We start from the raw sequence: 19,822 nt of genomic DNA, 5'->3' as shown, positions 1-19,822 counted from the left end.
TTGGATCCTCTACTGTGCACTTTAGTGGGATAGTTCAGTTGAAATCATCCCCAAATAAACTGTTCAAAGTCAAGATGCATTCCACCATTTTAAACGCAAAATTCATTCCCAAAGAGAAGACAAAACAACAATGTAATGCTCGTGATATTTATTAACACAAAATAGTTTGGTCCCTTCAACAAAGTTTGTCCGATCCGGGGTTGTTAAACAATGGCAGGCCGCGAAAGACACTGAAGTCTCACAGAGTATTTTTTTTTATGTGTGCGTACAAATCAAATTCTGTTCCCAAAGAAACCAGAACTATGACATGAAACAAAACTATGCAGATGTGCATATATTTATTGGGACAAATGTTCCTCACTGGTGGAACCTGAACTAAGAGCAGCAGCTGTGAGAGAAAGTTTTGCCACTCAGCTAGTCGTCACTGTGTCGGTGCGTTTCATCCACGTGTATAAATGCAGTACCTAAAACATGGTGGGCGTTCATCATTCTCAAATTGAAATCAAGTATTGGTCGGAATCCACAAAGGTCGTCTGTCGAAGAGAAAGTGGCAGCAGAAACCCCAGACTCTAGATTTTTTGTTTGAAGAGACAAATGCAATAAATTCATTTTTGTTCTCACTCCAGCAAAATTCCTTTGAAAATGGGATTGAAAGGAGAACAAAAGGCCTGATAGAAATAGTTCCAGCTCTGCGCTCCGGTTCTACCTCCGAACACAAACCCGCTCTCGGTCGTGCAGAATTTGACGGGCAGCAGAAGAACGTGTTTCTTGTGTAATTCAGCAGCTTCAGAAGACACTTCCAGGAGGTAAAAAAAAAACAAAACTAAGTGAGTGAGGGGAAGGAGGCGTGAGAAGGTTTGATTCCCAATAACACCCTGGCAAATACAAGCCATTGTAAAAGCCAGTCAGACTCCAGAGAGCCAGTGGCGACTCTCTATTAGGAGCTCATGTCTGCTCAACAAACTCCCCCGTCCCCCCCATCTCACCACCTCCCACTCATAATTTACGTGCATGAAGAGCTCCCCCCCTCATCTTCCCACTAATCTATCAACTCAGCATGGACCTTGGTGTGCGGTTCAGAATCACCTTAGGGAGAGAAGCCCAACCAGAGAATGGGTGATTCAAACTCCACAACCGTGAACCATCTTAAAAATAAAAGGCAGGGATGAAAATAAACTCCTGCCTTTTTCTGTTGCCATGTAGCTCACAACGTGCATAAACTCTTATGCACACCCAATGAATTTAACACCACAGAAGTGTAAGTCACACACACAAACATCCACCGAATGCTGGCTAAGAGTCTTCCGATTCTGCTGCCTCAGCAAACGCACCGCAAGTCAAAATGCTGAAGAGATTCTGTGCACACCTTCCATTTACTGGACTGCATGGAGCGCGGCAATAAAATCTTTTAATCAACTGCAAAACGGCGCAAATATTCCCTTCATCCCGACAGACTTACTGCTAATTCAACAAAATTCGGGTCAAAAGCCAAAGTGGTCTTGGAATCCAAGCCAGCGGTGGATTCTAGCCGGTGAACACTCAAGTCTTTGAATCAAACTGAGACTGAATGAGGATCCAAGTCTGGGGCTCTCTGATGAAATGCTAAATGAAATTCTGCATTTGTAGGTATGAAATAATGCTACTTTTAAAACTGCTTTTCAGGAATTCAAACTGAATAAATTTCACTTTATTTAGACTTAAAATTTAAAAAATGACTTTCCTCCTTTCTGAGATGAGACTGTGGCTGACGACAGTGACGACTAACTTATATGATAGTTTTGTTTTTTCTTTCTTATAACAACAAGGAAAACGTCATGAACTTCCCGCCAGGTGAAATTAAGACTGTGACTATGATAAACTATATGAATATACCAGGTCATCGGTGGAGTGTGCAGATTATCTGCATGAGTGGAAATCAGTTCAGGACAGTGATGTGTGATATCAGCGGCACACATTAGCAGCGGGAGACGACGCCGACACATAATGACAACTCTTGCTAGAGTTACAGTACAACAGCCACCAGTGCGAGTGATTGAGTGTGCTGTACTTGACGTGGATCAGAGTCCTGCTGTGTGGGAGAAGTTGGCGGCCAGCTTGATGCGACTGCGTGCGCCTCTTCTGCTCGGACTTTCCACAGAGAGCGGCGTTTTAGTGTTGACAGCCGCGTCCGAACTGCTGCTCCCAGGTTTATTGCCACCTGCTGAAGAAACAGGCGGAAGCAAACATTAGTCCCCGGAATCAAGTTGCTCCATTTTATATTTGTTTGTAGAGACAGGTGGACAGAAAACACCGAAACATAAGGGAAGGGTAGCTAAAGTATCATGCAACAGTCTTGCAGGGTTAAGGAAACGTGAACAAGGAAACAGTGTCCTAATACGTGGAGGCCACTCGATGGTGAGCGTGGCTGAGAAATGATGCCAGTTAGTTGTTCAAGTCAAAACATTTTACGGTAGACAGTGCCATCTGGTGGCCTCTGACAATCAGGACATAGTTTCAGGAAACCTCATCAACCCTTCAATACTGTGTCATGAAACTTCATCGACCTATCATGACTAAACAGTGACTCAGACTACCACTCATCCTGCTGCTGCCAAAGACAGACCTTCCAGCCATGAAGATCGGCGGCGTCTGATGTTGCGACACACAAGCTCCAAACTCAATGTGACCATTCAGTGTTACCAAGTATCAAGTGTATTGTGTGTAAGAGCTCATTTCTAAACTACAATCACACACTCCGATTCATCCACTAATGTGGTACTACTGAAGGCCATCTAATCTACTGTAATTTCCGGACTACAAGACACGACCTTTTTTCCCCTCACAGTTTGAGCCCTGCGGCTTATACAACAGCGCGGCTAATGTATAGATTTTTACAGGCTGAAATCTGATTAAATCAGAGGCTTTTTATTTACCCTTAAAGCTCAAAATATGCAGTTTTCAGCCACATGCAAAAACAGCTCAGTCAACAGAGTCGATCTCCAGAAGGTCTGGTACCGAGAAGCAGCTCCTCTGGACCCCGTTTTCAAAACTAGTGTTGAAAGTGTTTTTAAGCCGGTGCACCACTGACCTGTCGGCAGCGCAGACGGCACCACTGCAACTGCGGCTTATGTATGAGCAAGATCTATTTTCCTTCTTAAATTTAGTGGGTGCGTCTTATATTTCGGCGCTCTATACTCTGGAAATTACGGTAATCTAAATACTCATATTTCAAATGACGGCTGCCTTGTAAAAAAATATACATTATTCATAAAAAAAGGAACCTGTGGCTGCAGTTTTGTCCTCAAAACGAATCAAATCGGCATCACGCAGGAGTACAGGGTCTGGATGGAGCTGAGGTGAAGGCAGACAGGATGGAACAGGGCCACACAGCAGGTCCTCTGATGAGGTCAAACATAGCAGCTCCGATTCTGCCGAACCAGCCACACCTGACAGAAGGAGGACACGTTTAGTCTGTCTGTGTCTACCTCTCCAATGTTAGAGTCAGAAGCGGAGCTTTACTTTGTCGTGGAGTTTCACAACCGTCTGAACTGACAGGACTGTCTCTGGGGGTTTCTGTGCTTGCTCCAGGTTGAGGACTGCTGGGCACCGGGGAGCTGGTCTTTGCTGAGGAGCAGTTGAATACATTTAGGAACAACACAAATGGAATTATGAAGTGTGCCGGAGCTACTACCTTTCATATCGTTCTTCAAAACAATAATTCTCTTGTGCCCATGTCCTTTGATCCAGACCACCTAAGGGACACCGGACAGTGAGTGGCAAGTAGACAGTGGCGGACGTGACGTTGACTCCCACCTGTGAAATGGCACCGAGCAGCTCATCAATGCCGTTGTAGCCATAGGACCTTGGCTCCAGGCCGCAGCCAGTGAATTTGGTGTAAGCGGCATGAAACTCAGTCAGGAAGATCTGGTTGTAATGGTAGGTGTTGAGCAGGGCACGGACGTTTCGGGCAAACTGGTAGAGCATGGTCAGCCGCACCCACTCATCACCATGAAGAGCGGGATCGTTCCCTGCTTTGATGCTTTCATCACTGTCATTGTAGACCTGAGAGGGACCATGTGTTGAGACGACAAGCAAAGTACTGTTTATGTTTTTGGACTCACTTCTACAAGGTATGGCAGACTCTTGAGCAACTCGCTGAGGGAGAGGAACCCATATTCGCATGGGTTGAGCAAGATTCTGTAGACAGTGAGGTATCGCTGGCTCAGCTCTTCCACTGTCAGACCCTTGTCCACATTCTCCTCCTGAGACATGAGCAGGGCCAGGAGCTGGGTGGTCAGCAGACGCAGAGACTTCCTGTTGATCAACTGCACTTCCCGACCCTCAGGACTGTCCACAACCTTGAATGAAAAATGTGGTGTTTCCTTTCCGATCGATAAGTTTAAGTGCGAATGGCAGTGAAGACGGATACCTTGACGACATGGCAGAGTTTGTTGAGCAGAGCCGGCAGAGAGCTGACGTCATAGTCCTGCAGTCGGAGCCCGTAACCAAAGGTCTTGCTGTACTCTGTAAGCAGCTGGTTGACGGGAAGGGTGGAAGTCTTCTGTGCGCGCAACAGCTTGACCAACTGAGCTGCTAGAGCCTTGATCTGCTCCACTTCAGTCAGTGTCAGCACTTTCTCCTCGCCACACTGCAATACCTGGAGATAAGGACAGCAGAAAGGCAAATGTTTTTTAAACGTTTTCAACATACAATACAGCAATATAATTACAGAATGTGCAGAAAGAATTCCCAGGTAAATCCAGCTCTGCATCCCACACACTCACCAACTGGATCAGGAACTCTCTCATTAGAATAATCAAGTGAAAACATTAGACTCACTGTCAGAACTTCAGGGATGGCCTCGAAGAGCTCCATGAGCTTGGTGAAACCGTAGTAGCTGAGCTTGCACTGGCGACAGAAGTGGTGATGGTAGGTGGGGATGAACTTGCTGAACGGCATTCGGCAATGAGGCTGGTGCCGCAACAGATCCACGACCTCCTTTCCAAATTTCTTGGTGCGTTCGATCTCCTCCGCAGTGCGCTCTGTGGGTACACAGGAGCAGGTTACAGATGCTCTCAGAGAGCCAAGATCTCCAACAAGCCACTTGTTTATTATATTTGGATTTGTTTTTCTCCGGGATTAAAAAAGGTATTATTACCTTTTTTAATCTCTGTAAATCAACACCTTTGATCGCATTTGAAGAATTGTTGACAGAAAAGAGCTCAATGGGACAGCAGGTGGCAACAGAGATCCAGGATTAGACAAGTAAAAAGTAGACCTCTTGCACGACAAGATAGAGCGATAAATACTTCAACTTCTGGATTCCGATCCTTATATGAAAGACCCATAATGTCCTATTATCAAGATAATATCGGTAGGAAATTGGCAAAAAAGATAACTGTTTAATGCTTTGATCCAACCTACCTCTTTTGGGAACAGATATAACTGTGTCTTGTTCCTGCCGTGCGACAGTAATAGTCGTGTCAGGAATTTCAGTCAGAAGATCCATTAGGTCACACGTGCCGTAGTCGGCCACCCTCCAGTCTCTTGAGAAGCACCTAGAACATGAGGCGGGAGATTGTTGACAATAAAAAGAAGTCGCAGTCTGGAGGTGTCGGTCAGGTCCTCACCAGTGGTATGCCTGCATGAAGTCCTTGAGGGCCACTTGCTTGCTGGCTTGAAACTTGAGCAGCTTGAGCAGATCCTGCGTGAAGCGCTTCACTTGCGCACGATGGGTCAGAGTGAGCATGCGTTTGCTACCCATCCCCAAAATCTAACGGAAGGAATATGGAGATTAGTTCTACAGAGAAATCAGTAAGATGATGCGATCACAACCTCAATATTAAGTGTTCCAACTTTTGGCGGAAAATCACCTGACAGTCTGTGTTTTTTGTCAAGTTTAAAAACTCAGAAAGGCCCTAAATTAAACAAGAAGTTACCAGTAACATTTGAGTCAAGTCTTGTAATGGTATGAAACGACCCAATAAAGGAGCAGAATTCTCGACTTCTCACATTAAATGACTTTGAATGCAGTGAAGGTCATTTATAATTAACAACAGTGGCTAAAAACAACAGCCAAACAGTAAATGGCAATACCTGCAGGACATGCGGAACAGCCTCCAGCAGCTCCAACAACTTAGAGAAGCCGTAGTCAGAGACTCGGCACTGCTTGGCAAAGTGATGGTGGTAGGATGGTATGAACTTATTCATCGGCAAGAGGCATGACGGTTGACTCTTTAGCAGATCGATGATCTCTCGGCTGAACTGAATGAGCTGAGGGTTTCCCACTGGACTCTTGCATCGCTGAATCCATGGTTCTGCTGAGGAAGAAACGACAACCCAGATATCACAAAGTCTGTGGGATTGCATGCAGACTGTGATTTTGGAAGTGTGCACACCAGAGTTGGCAGTTGGTGGTTTGTTGTGGATCCACTTGATGACTTTGAAGCCATTCTGAGCTGTGACAATGGTGATACTAGGAACGCACGTGATGAGGTGTTCCAAAGGAACCGCACCCTCTATGGTTTCATTTACCAGCTCCAACGGTCGGAACTGGGCTTCGTAGCAGTCTGGGAAACTACAGCACAAACCAGGTCATCACCTTCACAGATGAACTGCTCTTAAAACAAGCGTTTTACTACCTGAGTAAGGGAAGAGTACCCTCATGTGACTGCAGCAAGCTGTGAACTTCTGCAGCCAACGTGTTCAGCGACAACATTACAAATGGGATTTGATAAGAGTCTGGATCGAAATCAGCCTCACTGAAAACAGATGACAATTCATGGAAACCAAGTCAGAAGACAAACTTGTGTGAAAACGCAACTTAACCGTGACTGAACACTGAATATTCCACATTGTCATAGATGAAGCGCCGACAGTCTCAGTGGAAATCTTTAGAAAAGTGCATTCCTGCTGATAGGATCTCATGACCCAATATAATACATCATGTGGGATTCAAATGCATTTCAGCTAATGATTCTGCACTTAAATCATACTAGATGACCGTTTTTCCAATCAGTAGCCAAGTTATACTATAACTTGTAACGTGTAGATGAGGTATCATGAGAGAGAGCAATGCAGGGTTGATGACCTCATTTTCTGAGGCCACTAGAATTTGATGTTTCATTGAGTTTTTTGTCCAAGTCCAAACATTTTACAAAAGAGAGCACCATCTGGTGGCCACTGAAAATCTGGACGCCGTTCCATGAAACCTCATTTATCCATCACTACACTAGCTCATTCAATGAAGAAAATCCTATGGTTTATCATTGTGACAGGGTCACAAGGTCAATCTTCAAGATATGAATCACCTGAAGTTTGGTTGAGTGTAGTGTTGCCTGCACACTGGTTCATGATACTCCAGTTCCTCAAAAACAACCGGGCTGCAGCTTGTTGAAGACGAGCCCTCCTGCGAATGAGAAGACCCCAGTGGACTGTGTCGGACTTGGCTGCTTGGTAGAAGGCACACCAGTCTTGAACCTCCCTGTTCTCTAACAGCTACCACCTCTGGCAGCTCATACAGATCTCCAATCACGAGCCTGCGAGCATATCTGGAGAGGTAAAAAATGACGGAAATAAGTGGAAATGGTACATGAAAGTGAAGTGTTTTTAACTGACTTTTTCCCCAAAACATATACGTTTTACACAACACATGAATCAGAAAACACCATGCTAGAGGATTTTGAAACCAGTCTTATCAAGTACTTTTACGTTGTAAGGAGCGCAAAAGAGAAACAGACATCATCACTTATGACATCCAACTGCACTCGTGTAAAAGTCTCCTACTTTTTCTTGTAGATCTCCGTAAACTTCAACAAGGGCAGGCAGTTGGCGGGAGCTTCCAGGAGAATGCTTACGATCTCAGAGCTGTGGACAAAGATACAGTTTAGATGTCAATCCCAGAGTCAAATGAGCTGCCAAGGAAGTAGCGATACCTCACTCTCAAATGAAGTTTTGAATCTATGCCAGAAGTTTAAAAAGATAACATTAAATCTAAATTACATTCAGTCAATAGTCCAGCACATTTCAAAATGTTTCAAATTGATCATAAATCTCATTACAATTGCAAAGTGTGTGTACTCAGCTTTAAGTGAAGTGAAAAGCACTTGTCAGTACCTGAGCAGTGAAAGAGCTTTATTCCTGCCACCAGTGACCAGGGACACCTGGATGCGTCTTCCTCCAATTTTATACCTGTGCAGCCCACTGACAGCACTGATGGCCTGCTGTAAGGAAAACATCTGGACCGTGGCTTTGAGTTGATAGTCTGTATGTGGACTGAGCTCTACAGCTTTCACCTGTAAACAAACATATGATTAATACAAATGGGCAGTTTATACAATGTATATTTAGGAGCAACGGACAATTCCTACCCGTCCAAATCTGGAGAAAATGTTGAGGAGCGTCTGTTGCAGATCCTTTCGGGACAATCTGTAGTCCAGATTGGCGACCAGGATTTCAGCCCCATCAGAAAAAGGCTCTTGTCGACCCTCTGGACAAGGGCTCCGAGGGGCAGATAGCAGGGGTGAGGAACGGCTGGAGAGACACGGAGATGCACTTCTGCGCATCGAGAGAGTGGTCAGAAGAGATACAGTATTTTTGGAACAGGAGAAGATCTCTTAATGACTAAAAACAATTGCTTGAAATCCTCAAGATGAAAAAATTGAAATATTTTTATTATGGCCAATATTTCACTCCTGATTTTTTTTTTTATTTTGATCATTAAAACACAGAGCAAAACTGAGAAGAAAGTCCACAGAGCGCCTTAAACCTGAGTTACATGGATATTGCCAATGACCCAAATGGAATAAAGGCAAACAATAACGGTAGGGTTGAAGAAATCAGGAACATAAGCTCTCACCTTGAAGACCAGGAGCTCTGGGAGAGGACCAATGGACTGAAGCTCCGGTGAAGGTTCAGTTTGCTGAAAGCTGATGGTGTGCTGATTTTAAAATCCTCAGAGGTCCGGTCTCCAAAGTCCGATTCTGGAGCACTGGGAGGATTGGAATCATCTCTTGAAATAGGAAAAAGGTACATGTCAAGACTTCCTCTTTTCTTAGAGCTAACAGAGAGACAATAAAGAGGCTGGCACAACTTTCTGGACAAATCAGGGGTTGCTGGTTCCAACATCGAAAGACTTCTGGTACCTTTGTCGACCCGCAGACGCTCCAGTTGGACTGGGATGAGGCAGTTGTTCAAAAGCTCTGCTGTCATCAGTACAGAGTGAAGACGAGGCTGCTGCTTTATCCAGGTGATTTATGTTCAGACTGGTTTTATTCTCCAAATTACCCAACTCCTAGATCAGGAAAAAACAACAACCATATTATTACTGACTGGTACTATTCAGATCCAGATGACTACCGGACACACTTGAGCAAGCTTCAGAGGAGAAATATACAGCAAGGGTATTGATGTCATGAACAACTGACGTCAAGACACTAGGCCAAACAAGATGGATGAAGAAAAGCAGAAATGAAAGGGGATGCGATGACAGAAACCATTTTCAGGATTTCTTTGCAAGACAACTCAGGGAAACACACAGGTCTCTAGATGACAGCAAAGCAAACAAGTGATGTTTGAAAAGATGCATGTTAGTCAAAGCAGCGACAGTGGAAACTCTGCAGGAGAGCGATGCTTCAATGATTTACAGAGCAGCTGAGACAAGGACACATGGCTAGGAAGGTTAAGCAGAAGCAGGCACCGACGAGTCTGCTGACCTGATGGGGCTTTGCTGGGGCACCACCAGGAGGCTCACTGCACCCTCTCTTGGGGCTGTATGGCCTTTCAGGCACCGTGCCAGTAGTGAAGCATGGACGAGCTGCTCTCCATGGCCTTCTGGGGGATCTCACATTCTCCAGAGGCAGAAAAGAAAAAGAGGACAGAGGAGCGAACGCTCTGTCCCGATTTTGGTGGGGGGGCAAAGGAGTGTGATCAGTCTGACTTTCAAGTTCAAGCTTGGGACCAGTGTCATCACCAGATTGCGGCAAAAAGGAAAGGCTGATTCTGTGGCCGAACACGTCCTCGTTTTCCATTCGCTTGCGTGCACGCGCAGCCGCGTCTGGGCTACCAAACCTGAGGACTGCCGTGCCTTGATACATGCCCAAAACCTTGCCACCACAGTTGTCAGAGAGGCGGCGGAGCCTGAGCTTCACTGCGTTCCGAAGGTCCTTGTCACAGTTGACAGGAAGGTTGTGCACATAGAGGAGGTTGAAACTGGGCTGAGGGAGTGGAAGAGACAGCAAAGCCTGTCTGGGTTTGTATAATTTACAATAGGAAATGACCAAACTAGCTCACAAATGGCCTTTTCCTCAATTTACCCTTGAAACGAATAATAATCTCAGACAGAAAACGTCAACATTATTTGGCTCTAAAACACACCGGTCATGGTACAAGGAGGATTTCAAAAGCATTGGAAACAAATGGTGTTCTTGCCTGACAAAAAGCACATGGTAAAAAGGAAAAAAAACATTTAAGCAGGTCCTACCTGAGTATTTGTCGGCATGCGTGGTGGCAAATCCGCCGTGATTTCTTGGAAGGCTACATGCTGGTTGGCGTGCTGCATCAAAGCCTGTGACGTCTGGCTTCCATGAACCAGGATCACATGGAAACCATGGCGGTGACGCAGGTCACTTAACTCACTGGCGAAATTCACATCCGCTGGAAAGATAAAAATTGTACATCAGGACAAAATAGACAGACGCCTTTGTTTCACTGCAAACCTACATGATACTAAAACAACTGTTGCAGGTGCAGTGTGGGTTTCAGCAAAGCGGCGTAAGCTCTGGCGAAGCTTGTCATCAGCGGCATTCTTGGACGTAGCATGGATGTGAGCAACAGTCACCTGAGAGAATACAGCAGATGTAAATACAAATTCGCTGAGCTAGAAGAGGCTCGCATTTACCTGGCAGTTGTTAAGCTCTTGGATAACAGCTTTACTCTCCTTGCTTATATCACAAACGCATATAAACTCTGCTTCTCGATGACCTTGGAAAAAGCGCTCTCGAATGCGCTCGACCACCGCTCCGGCTGAGCGTCCCGTTGGTACACTGCAGTTCTCAATGTCCCAAAAAACACCAACAGGCGGGATATTCTCCGTGCCCCCACTCTCCAAAGAACCTAGCATGAACATCCAGAACCACAGTTTCAGAATACTGAAAATTAAATAAAAAAATGTTTTTGAATAAATTGTTGAATTTCCCCACTGTGTAACTAAAAAAGGCCATATAATCCAATAAAGCTTAGGTCTGAATCTGCATTAATTTTATGTTAATGCCAACGTCAATTGACCTACTAAGCGCAGTGGTCCCCAAACCCTGGGCCGGGGACCGCTAGCAGTCTGTGGATCAATTGGTACCAGGCCGCACAAGAAATAATCAATTATTTCCGTTTTGTGTATGATCTCCATATCAAGGATCTTTTATTTTGAAAAACATTTTATTTTGAAAAATGACCAGATTCTCTCAGTTCAGGCTCAGTCACTTGAGAGCCAAAATTTAACCCACATGCTCGCAAAATGAGTAGGAAACCGTTGTTTCTGTGTGAAGGGGAAAAGGTTCAGTGAAGAAGAATGACAGAGCCGACGACGTCCAAGAAGAAGACCGTCTACCTTCACTCCCAAATGGGACAGTCTCGTAGCAGAGAAACAAGCTCAGGGCTCCCATTGATTTAACAATACGGTGAGTTAAAATTTTCATGCATTTATGTATCTGTATGCTGCTATTTTAAAGGCATGTTTAAACGTTACCATAGCAACGAGACAGCGTTATGGAACTGGTCGAGAGCAGGAGACACACGGACATGCTGAGGCCTAAGTGAACGGGTCAAAGTGGCGATTTTTTTCAATTGTCAAGTAATGACTGGTACGCAGTATTAAAAAGGTTAGGGACCACTGTTCTAGCAGACCGAGACTGCATATTGCAGATATCATTGAAATATGGTTTGAAATTTGCTGTTGTGTCATCACAGGTGTAATCTATAATTCAAGACACACAAGTTTTACAGATAAAAAGGCCTTTGTGTCACATTGAAACACAAATGTAGAACAGTTTGTGATGCATATAATGAGCTCACAAGCCGTCGCATTGTGTTCATTCAACGTTTTAGTGCACTCTGCTTAATTATGATTTTACTAACCATAAGTCGGTCCAGTTTTGCCAATGTTCGTCATTGGCATGCGCACCAAACCCTCTGACGATGTTCCACAACCGTTACAGATGGGAATGGAGATAGGAGCCAAATGTGGAACAGGAACATTCGGCCACGACTTCTCCGATTCTGCTGCCACACCATTCACAGGCTGAAAGAAAACAGATTAAGGCAGAAAAAATACAAAAAACGGACAGGTTATTCATACATTGCGCTGTGATGATGTGCAGCATAAAACAAAAAATTGAGGAGAAAAGAACAAACCTTCAACAAGCACATCTGGCAGAAATGAGCACCCTTCACACAAATGGTGCGCTCTACGTTTAGATGAACAGGATCGGAGCAGAAGTGAGCCGATGTTGAAGAAGTTATAGTTGTGGTTGCTGGGTGATCACCGAAGGACGTGATGTTTCTCGCTAAAGGAGTGCAGTTAACACCACAGGTACAGTACCGAGGGGATGCCAAGAAGGGGTCATGCATCGGGATGGGAAGTGAGGAAGCAGAAGGAAGTGAGGAAGCCACAGAGGGGTCAGGGAAGTGAAGGCTGGGTTGACTGTGTGGGAGACATAAACTTGAATGGTTATGCAGAAGCCCTGAGCAGCACAAAGGATAGGGGTGCGAAGACAGGGGTTGGGATGTCGCAACAGCTGAGAGCATCTGTGGCTTAAAATCAGTCTGTAATTTATCAGGCGTTTCATCTTCACAGTTTAAAGTGTGCCTGAAATGTTGAAGGGCTGGGGTTCCAGAACAAGAACTTGAGCTCCCACTAGTGTTGACACTAGTGCTGTTGCTCATTGCTTGTACAGAATTTAAAGACCTATGGAGTGACACGTTCTTCATTGAAGAGCAGCCATTACTGCCAACAACACGTTCACCAACCAGTAACCCATGGCCGGGGCTGCAGAAGTCACAGTGGGAGCACATCCTTACTTTTGGGCTGACCCCCTCTGACGCCTGCTGAGATTGTGGGGGCTGTTGGGAATGGCAGTCCTGTGTAAGTTGGGGAGGGAGCAAAGCGGGAGGAAGCGAAGGGAGAGGGGCATTGGGGAAGAGCTGGGATGATCGGGAGGTGGGCATGTGATGAGGCGGGGGGACGTCCTTCAATTGCAGCACAGTCCTGTTCTCCATGATTTTTGTCTGAAACAAAAAAAGACAGTGTTGTTGGGGTCAAGTGTCAGTGTCAAGTGCAGAGCTGAACAGTAGATACATAAAAGATTACCATGTTACTATTACTATGTGGAGAAACTACAAAGAACAATTTCACTTAATGTTACAATTCATTATTTGATAAGTTGTATCACATAAAACTGTATCATTATTAATGGAATTTGGCATTAAAGCTACCATTTAACAGCGCTCTATGCAAACACATCAGGTGAACTGCCATTTACGGAGACGACACACTACTAAGCAACCACAGCACTCAGGAGTTTCAGGTGTGAATTACGACCCCTCTCGCTTTCAGGATTATACAAGCAGATATTATGTGCACAGCATGTCTTTTAAGTCATTGTTGCCACTGATGCTCAAACTAAGACATGAAAGTAAACATTCTTACCGAACAGCTACACAGGTGGATTAAAATGCAAACAGAGCTTATTGGTCCAGGAGAGGAACTATTTGCTGCTTCTGTACCCGTCAAATTAAATAGGATTTTGCTGTATTACATCTGGAATAAAGATTAGAGTTTGCAGACTTAAGTATGGTATTTTATGTTCACCAAAATTGCTGCTTAAATAACTACCAATTTCTTGTACCTAGTGTTGACATATTATCGGTGAACAGCGGTCAGCATGGCCTGAATAATTTCTGCTTACACCTTAGTCAAAAGTGATGCAATATGGCAGTACTTCTTGAAATGATTAAGTTGAGGTCAAGGGACATAAGTTAGAGAACATTAGAGAAATTATCATTGAATTGAAGGGAGAAGCTTATGTGCTCTATAGTCGATAAGTAAGTGCTGATCTTAATGTTGACAGGTGACAATGCAATAGAATTGCACTGACCTAGACTTAAATCTTATCACCCAGTCACAAATACATGACATGTACCAACCTTATCAGTTTGGATACTAAGCGTCATCCTCTCTTAATCGTAAACTAGTGACTCCCATGTTCACCTACTTTAGAATCCAACTGATCGTGCGCCTTTTCATTGGTGGTGAAACAGTCCTTCAGCTTCCAGAGCAGCGCTGACGCCTCTGTTTTGGGGGGATTGGTCCATTGGAAGGGTTTGGAACTGCATACGGGCCTCTCCTTTCCAACTCCTTCCATCACGTCGCCCAGAATGGTCCTTCAAGACACTTTCATTTCCCCTTCTCTCTCATGCCACCTTCGCAACAAAACAAAAGTTAAACCAACCCGAGACGCGGACGCGTTCGCCTTGTCTCGACAGCAGCGCGAGGGAACTTACATAAACATACTCCCAAGTATGTAACTCAATACAGCTGTGTGTTCATTTGCCGTTTCGTGTCCAAACACAACAGCCCTCCTCGTCTATGAGAACAATCGACGTGAACTCCAAACGCACAACCTGACGCATTTGTAGCTACCAGGCACCGTTGCAATTTGTACACACGTACTTAAACTACAGCTACAACTCTGTAAAACCTAGCGTCTGCTAGCTGTTGTTAGCTTATGCAATGTCAACACAGCGACGGCCCTTCGCTACCGTAAAAGCAACGTACCCCAGCGACGCCTGTATGGAACAACGAGAGTAAAACAAACGCTGTAGAAGATACCTGAGACGTCCTCCTCCTTCACATCCTCCTCTAACGTTCTTTTCCCCTTTCACTTCTCCGGAAACCCGCACCTTTTTGTAACCTGCCTCTGCCAGAAAGCAGCCGCAATTGTCGCAAATCCGGGAACGACACAATAACAATCTCAAAATGAGCTAAATATCATGTACAGGACACGACAATTCTTTAGTAGTGTCAATGTAGGAGTAGATGTGATGTATTGTAGAAATACGCGACGCTTATATTGAACCAAGACTGTATTTATTCGCCCTAAAACTATTACTACTAACAAGACCTGGTAATAATTAAAGTAATCTAAAAAAAAAAAAAAAAGATGACCCCACGCATATTATATCTTTCCGCATTATTGTGAGTGTTGTGTATTGTATCTCTAGGTTCATGCAGTTTCTCTTCTATTATTTCTAGTATACGATGACTGTAGTGAAGCATAATTCCTCATAATTATGTTCACATTCATAAAGTTTAGAATGGCAGTTGCAAATGTGCATATATGATTTAAAAAATAAAAGTAAATAAAAGATAAAAATAAAATAAGTAGCATCTATGTTTTTTGTGTGAAAGTCTGCCTTTTTCTAATCCACAGAAACAACTATTTTAAGATGTGTATGAATCAGAAAATTGTGAGGCTCTTGGATTTTACAGAGATTGTGAGTATCTGAACACTTGCTGAAGTAAAGAAGAAAGAAAAAGCTCCGAGCACAGGGGGTTGGTTGGATATCTGGCGACCTCTAGGGGCAGAATGAAGTGATTTCCCCTGTTGATAGTGAGGTTCGGGATCTGTAACGGGCCAGCAGGTTCAATCCTCCCTGGCGGCGAAAGGAGATGCGCTCACCGTCTCCGGCGGTGAACCAAATCTGTCACCGTTCCACTTCATTTCCAGCAAACTAAACCCTTGGCTGATTCCTCATTTCGTTTTAGTTCAACCATGGCGATCGCTCACGTCGCGACCGAGTACGTTTTCTCCGACTTTTTACTGAAGGATCCCACGGAGAGCAAGTATAAAGGGGTGCGCCTGGAGCTGGCCGTGGACAAGATAGTCACCATTCTGGCAGTGGGTTTGCCTTTGTTTCTCATCTCACTCGCGTTTGCACAGGAGGTGTCGGTGGGTGAGTATCTTGGCAGAATTTGACTGTAGGCATGGGATCGTTGTACTTTTCTGTGATATGTTTGCGACAAAAACCCCTCCGAATGTTGTAAATAATAAACACAAGAGTGCCGGCTTGCAACGAGAGGGAGGCAGTAAAAATAGATAGGGCGTGGTTACACAAAGCGCGGTTCAAATCTCCTCCTCCTCCTCGCTGTCTCACGGCCAAATAGCGGTGTCATGCAGCAGCTGCTGCTTCTCACCCCTTTATGGAGAGGAGCGATGTCATTTTAACTTATTTATTATTTGGAATAAAAATGAATTTCGAACTGCTCAACAGAATCATGGATGTTGGACTATTAAATGTTAGAAGGTTTTGTTCATAAATCAGTTGTGAGTACCTTAAGATCGTTATTTATGTATTTATTATTATTATTATTATTATTTAAAAGGACGAAGTAAAACAAGAGAGTGAGCTATGAGGATTCCAGGAACGTCACTGACTGGAAGCCCTTTTATTTTGAAATAATACTCATGAATGCGCTCCAGCTCTCTAGGTGTCTTCTTCTTTCGCATGTAACAGCATGGGGTCATCAAGTCTTCATACAAAAAAAGATTTATTTAAAAATAAATAAAATTTATTATTCTGAAATAATTTGACATGACATCCGGCTGAAACTTGCTGGGTGTCATCCTGGTGTCCTCAACTGTCAGGAAACGGTCTTATTTATTTACAAGTCTATATTTTGCTTCTCTATATGTGATGATGACACAAAGAATAATAAACAAATGAATACATGTGCAGGTAATCTTAATACACCAATTGAATATCTGTCAACAGCCTGACAGATAAATGAGAAAAAGGAGGCGTGACAGAATGGGAGGATCAAGATCTGTGGAGGAGGCTGACTGGTGTGGAATAAAAAGAAGAGATGTTCTTCTAACTGCCCACAGCTGAGATTCATTCTACAATAGTTATGTCCCTGTGGGTCACTTGAGTGATGAGCCGTAGTTTGTTGAATGGCCCCAAACAAATCCAACACACCGGAAGGAGAAGGGTTAGAAGAATAAAATCATACATGACTGTTTATTGTGTATTTAACCCCATTCATTAATATGCACAACCAGTGTGTCTTTGCAACGTGATGTGAAAGTGAGGCCAGGCTCTTTTATGAATGGAAAATGGAGCTCTTTCAGCCTCCTGAGTTCATGAAAAACAAAACAAAGTGAGCAGCTTAATAAGAGCCCAGATTGATTGTGACAGCGGGCAGATGACCACTGAACTGCCGACTCGACAAAACGCCTCTTTTCCTTTTCTCATTTAGGAACTCAGATCAGCTGTTTTGCACCGACTAACTTCTCATGGAGGCAGGCGGCTTATGTTGACTCCTTTTGTTGGGCGGCAGTCCAGCAGCAAACTGACAGTTCTCCACTTTGGCTCCACAAGGTACCGTATCTAGAGTGTGGGCGAATTTATTAGTCACAGAGGGAAATGCTTTTTGTCATGAAAGCAACATGTAACCATAATTGAAATTTTAGTTCACACATATATACTGTATGTGTGTGATACTTTTGCATGTAAAGACGGTCAAACTACTACGTTTAATAGTGTAAAAGACACGCCCACTGTGGATATACAAAACAATGTAGTACACATGCCAGGCCTATGGGTGGCGTTGTAACACATTACCAACAAACAAAGATGCACGCTCAAAACCAAAACGACACAAGCAGAATACTTGCTGATATTCTTAAGGAACTTCTTAAGCCCATCATTTTGTTTCTGGAAAATTAATATTGAAAACATTAATATAAAACAGTATTTACATTGTTTGTTTACATAGTTTGGGATTTTCTTTCATTGATCTTACTTATTTTAATTTATCTAAATTTCCTGTTTCTCAAATTTAAGTATGACTTATATGATGTGTACATCCTACCTTTAATCATATTGTATGATACTTTTGATTCATGAAAAAAAAAGAAAGAAAATAGAGAGTGCCATACATTAGCGCCACTACGGAACAGGAAAACAGACATTATTGTGGACCGACCATTTGGTTGAGCTGTTATAATGTGTGACTCTTTAGTACATTACACTGTGCAGAGTTTGCCTCTCCTATACACTCTACTGCTCTGGCAAGTATCTTGATATAGACTTTCTTTTTCAAAATATCTAAGTCAAAACAAGACAGAATTGTAGCACAAAACTCATGTCCATTAACCCTGGCTCATATGTGTCATTGAATTTCTCCCCACTTGCTCACTTTTTTCAGTTTTTCCCGTACATACTGCTCCTGCTGGCCATCCTCATGTACATCCCAGCGCTGTTCTGGCGCTTCACTGCCGCTCCGCATCTGTCCTCTGATCTCAACTTCATCATGGAGGAGCTGGACCGCTTCTACAATCGTGCCATCAAACTGGCAAAGAACCTTGCGTCATTGGATTGCAAAGATAATTTGCCAGACAGGTAAACATCATCTTTTGAAGCATGTTGAAGCTAGAAAATGATTTTTTTCCCCCTGTGGCGTTTACATGTGCAGTGCTCTGGACCTGACTGAAGGTTGCTTCAAATACCCATTGGTGGAGCAGTACCTGAAAACCAAACGCTTCTCTCACCGCCTAGTGGTGATGTACCTGGCCTGCCGTGGGGTGACCCTGCTGATCCTCCTGCTGGCCTGCATCTACCTGGGCTACTACATCAGCCTGGCGTCTCTCACCGATGAGTTCTCCTGTGACCTGCGCACAGGAGTGCTGAGGAACGACAGCCAGGTGCCCTCAGCAGTTCAGTGCAAGCTGGTGGCCGTGGGCGTCTTCAGGCTTCTGAGCTACATCAACCTGGTGGTTTACGTGTTTTTGGCTCCACTTGTGGTGTACGCTGCAATCGGACCGGCGAGACAGAGCTCTAACTTCCTCCACCCTTACGAGATGCTTCCCGGATTTGGTTCTTTGGGTGTGGTCAAGCCCTTCTACAACGACCTCAGCATCTATCTGCTCTTCCTGCAGGAGAACCTGAGTGAGCTCAAGTCCTATAAGTGTCTGCAGGTACCGTCACCTCATGCATTGGCCTAACATCCTTCAAATAATACGACCATTGCGCTTGATATCCAGGTGCTGGAGCTGTTACAAGAAGCTGGAGGTGAAGGGTTTGATACCATGTGTCTGCTTCGAAGCCTCGGGCAGGTGAAGACAGACATGCTGGACAGCAAAAACGCTTGCACACGCAAAAACAAGGACGCAAAGTAAGAGTCTAAAATACCTTGAGAGGTGAGTAGGAATGTCTCATTCGGTGCTTGAGAGAATCTATGATGTTGATACTTTTTCTTTCTCTCAGACAGACGTTCAAGAAGAATAAGCAAAGCACTGAAGGGACTTTTGTCACTCACTGGACTGAAATGTGATGCAAGAGGATGAATGAGAAACAATTTACCACTTTTTTTTTATTTTGACAACTTGAGAAAACTGCTGACATTTTTTACATCTTTTTATTACAACTGCTGATTTTTTTTAAAATATATTTTGTGCAACAACAGGTGGCCCTGAAGCATCAGTATATTTGGTGTTACATTCACTATGTTGTGTTAAGGCGCTTGTAACATGTCTTGCCGGTGTTGTGTGTCTGTTTGCCATCTGCGTGTGTGGTTAGAGTAGGTTGATGCAGTTAGGTGACTTGTAACAACATGCTCTGTATGTGCACGAAAGTCACTGAGACATACCAGCAATTATTTTACATATAGTGTATAAATGTATTAAAATGAATCAATATGAAGCACTTCAGCATTTTTTTTTCATCAAGATTGCATGCAAAAGTATTAGCAGCTGTATGGACTGTGATATTGAGACAAACATAAAAAGGCTGT

At 44.0% G+C, this 19,822-nt stretch overlaps 2 protein-coding genes across 6 annotated transcripts; one reads left to right on the top strand and one right to left on the bottom strand.

Moving 5' to 3' along the window:
* Positions 1 to 986: 986 nt before the first annotated feature.
* LOC128754633 (meiosis regulator and mRNA stability factor 1-like) lies at positions 987 to 14,974 on the bottom strand. Of its 4 annotated transcripts, none has more exons than XM_053857377.1 (27): positions 14,861 to 14,974; positions 14,244 to 14,451; positions 12,385 to 13,257; positions 12,109 to 12,271; positions 10,877 to 11,091; positions 10,699 to 10,816; positions 10,460 to 10,632; positions 9,693 to 10,193; positions 9,123 to 9,271; positions 8,837 to 8,989; positions 8,349 to 8,535; positions 8,095 to 8,273; positions 7,765 to 7,845; positions 7,290 to 7,529; positions 6,621 to 6,740; positions 6,378 to 6,556; positions 6,076 to 6,299; positions 5,610 to 5,752; positions 5,404 to 5,537; positions 4,819 to 5,021; positions 4,409 to 4,636; positions 4,101 to 4,337; positions 3,793 to 4,041; positions 3,671 to 3,731; positions 3,499 to 3,603; positions 3,261 to 3,425; positions 987 to 2,200 (listed from the first exon to the last, which is right to left on the bottom strand). In XM_053857377.1, exons 2-27 carry the CDS (start codon positions 14,391 to 14,393, stop codon positions 2,058 to 2,060), a joined length of 5,373 nt encoding a protein of 1,790 aa, XP_053713352.1. In that variant the 5' UTR covers positions 14,394 to 14,451; positions 14,861 to 14,974; the 3' UTR covers positions 987 to 2,057. The 4 variants fall into 4 exon arrangements, with proteins under 4 accessions (XP_053713352.1, XP_053713354.1, XP_053713353.1 ...); XM_053857379.1 differs by having other exon boundaries at positions 987 to 2,197; XM_053857378.1 differs by having other exon boundaries at positions 6,076 to 6,296.
* A 687-nt stretch (positions 14,975 to 15,661) lies between these two features.
* On the top strand, positions 15,662 to 19,593 carry LOC128754452 (pannexin-1-like). 2 transcript variants are annotated; one of them, XM_053857078.1, is made up of 6 exons: positions 15,662 to 15,984; positions 17,288 to 17,409; positions 18,239 to 18,432; positions 18,506 to 19,007; positions 19,074 to 19,229; positions 19,301 to 19,593. In XM_053857078.1, the coding sequence occupies exons 1-5, from the start codon at positions 15,804 to 15,806 to the stop codon at positions 19,206 to 19,208; spliced, it is 1,134 nt and encodes a 377-aa protein (XP_053713053.1). In that variant the 5' UTR covers positions 15,662 to 15,803; the 3' UTR covers positions 19,209 to 19,229; positions 19,301 to 19,593. The 2 variants fall into 2 exon arrangements, with proteins under 2 accessions (XP_053713053.1, XP_053713052.1); XM_053857077.1 differs by having other exon boundaries at positions 19,297 to 19,593.
* Positions 19,594 to 19,822: the final 229 nt, after the last annotated feature.

This window comes from Synchiropus splendidus, chromosome 2, assembly GCF_027744825.2.
Source record: "Synchiropus splendidus isolate RoL2022-P1 chromosome 2, RoL_Sspl_1.0, whole genome shotgun sequence".
Taxonomy (NCBI): domain Eukaryota; kingdom Metazoa; phylum Chordata; class Actinopteri; order Syngnathiformes; family Callionymidae; genus Synchiropus; species Synchiropus splendidus.
Note: the sequence above shows the minus strand (reverse complement) of the source record. Positions and strands in the feature narration are given on the sequence as shown.

Bases quoted from the DNA above. Each gene is read 5' to 3' on its own strand.
- LOC128754633 (XM_053857377.1), bottom strand. From the start codon at position 14,393: ATGGAAGGAGTTGGAAAGGAGAGGCCCGTATGCAGTTCCAAACCCTTC. The intron at 8,990-9,122 runs GTACCAGAAGTC...TCCTATTTCAAG, and splicing joins GCGTCTGCGGGTCGACAAAG to AGATGATTCCAATCCTCCCA. The intron at 4,637-4,818 runs GTGAGTCTAATG...CCTTATCTCCAG, and splicing joins CCATCCCTGAAGTTCTGACA to GTATTGCAGTGTGGCGAGGA.
- LOC128754452 (XM_053857078.1), top strand. From the start codon at position 15,804: ATGGCGATCGCTCACGTCGCGACCGAGTACGTTTTCTCCGACTTTTTA. The intron at 17,410-18,238 runs GTACCGTATCTA...CACTTTTTTCAG, and splicing joins CTCCACTTTGGCTCCACAAG to TTTTTCCCGTACATACTGCT. The intron at 19,008-19,073 runs GTACCGTCACCT...CTTGATATCCAG, and splicing joins AGTCCTATAAGTGTCTGCAG to GTGCTGGAGCTGTTACAAGA.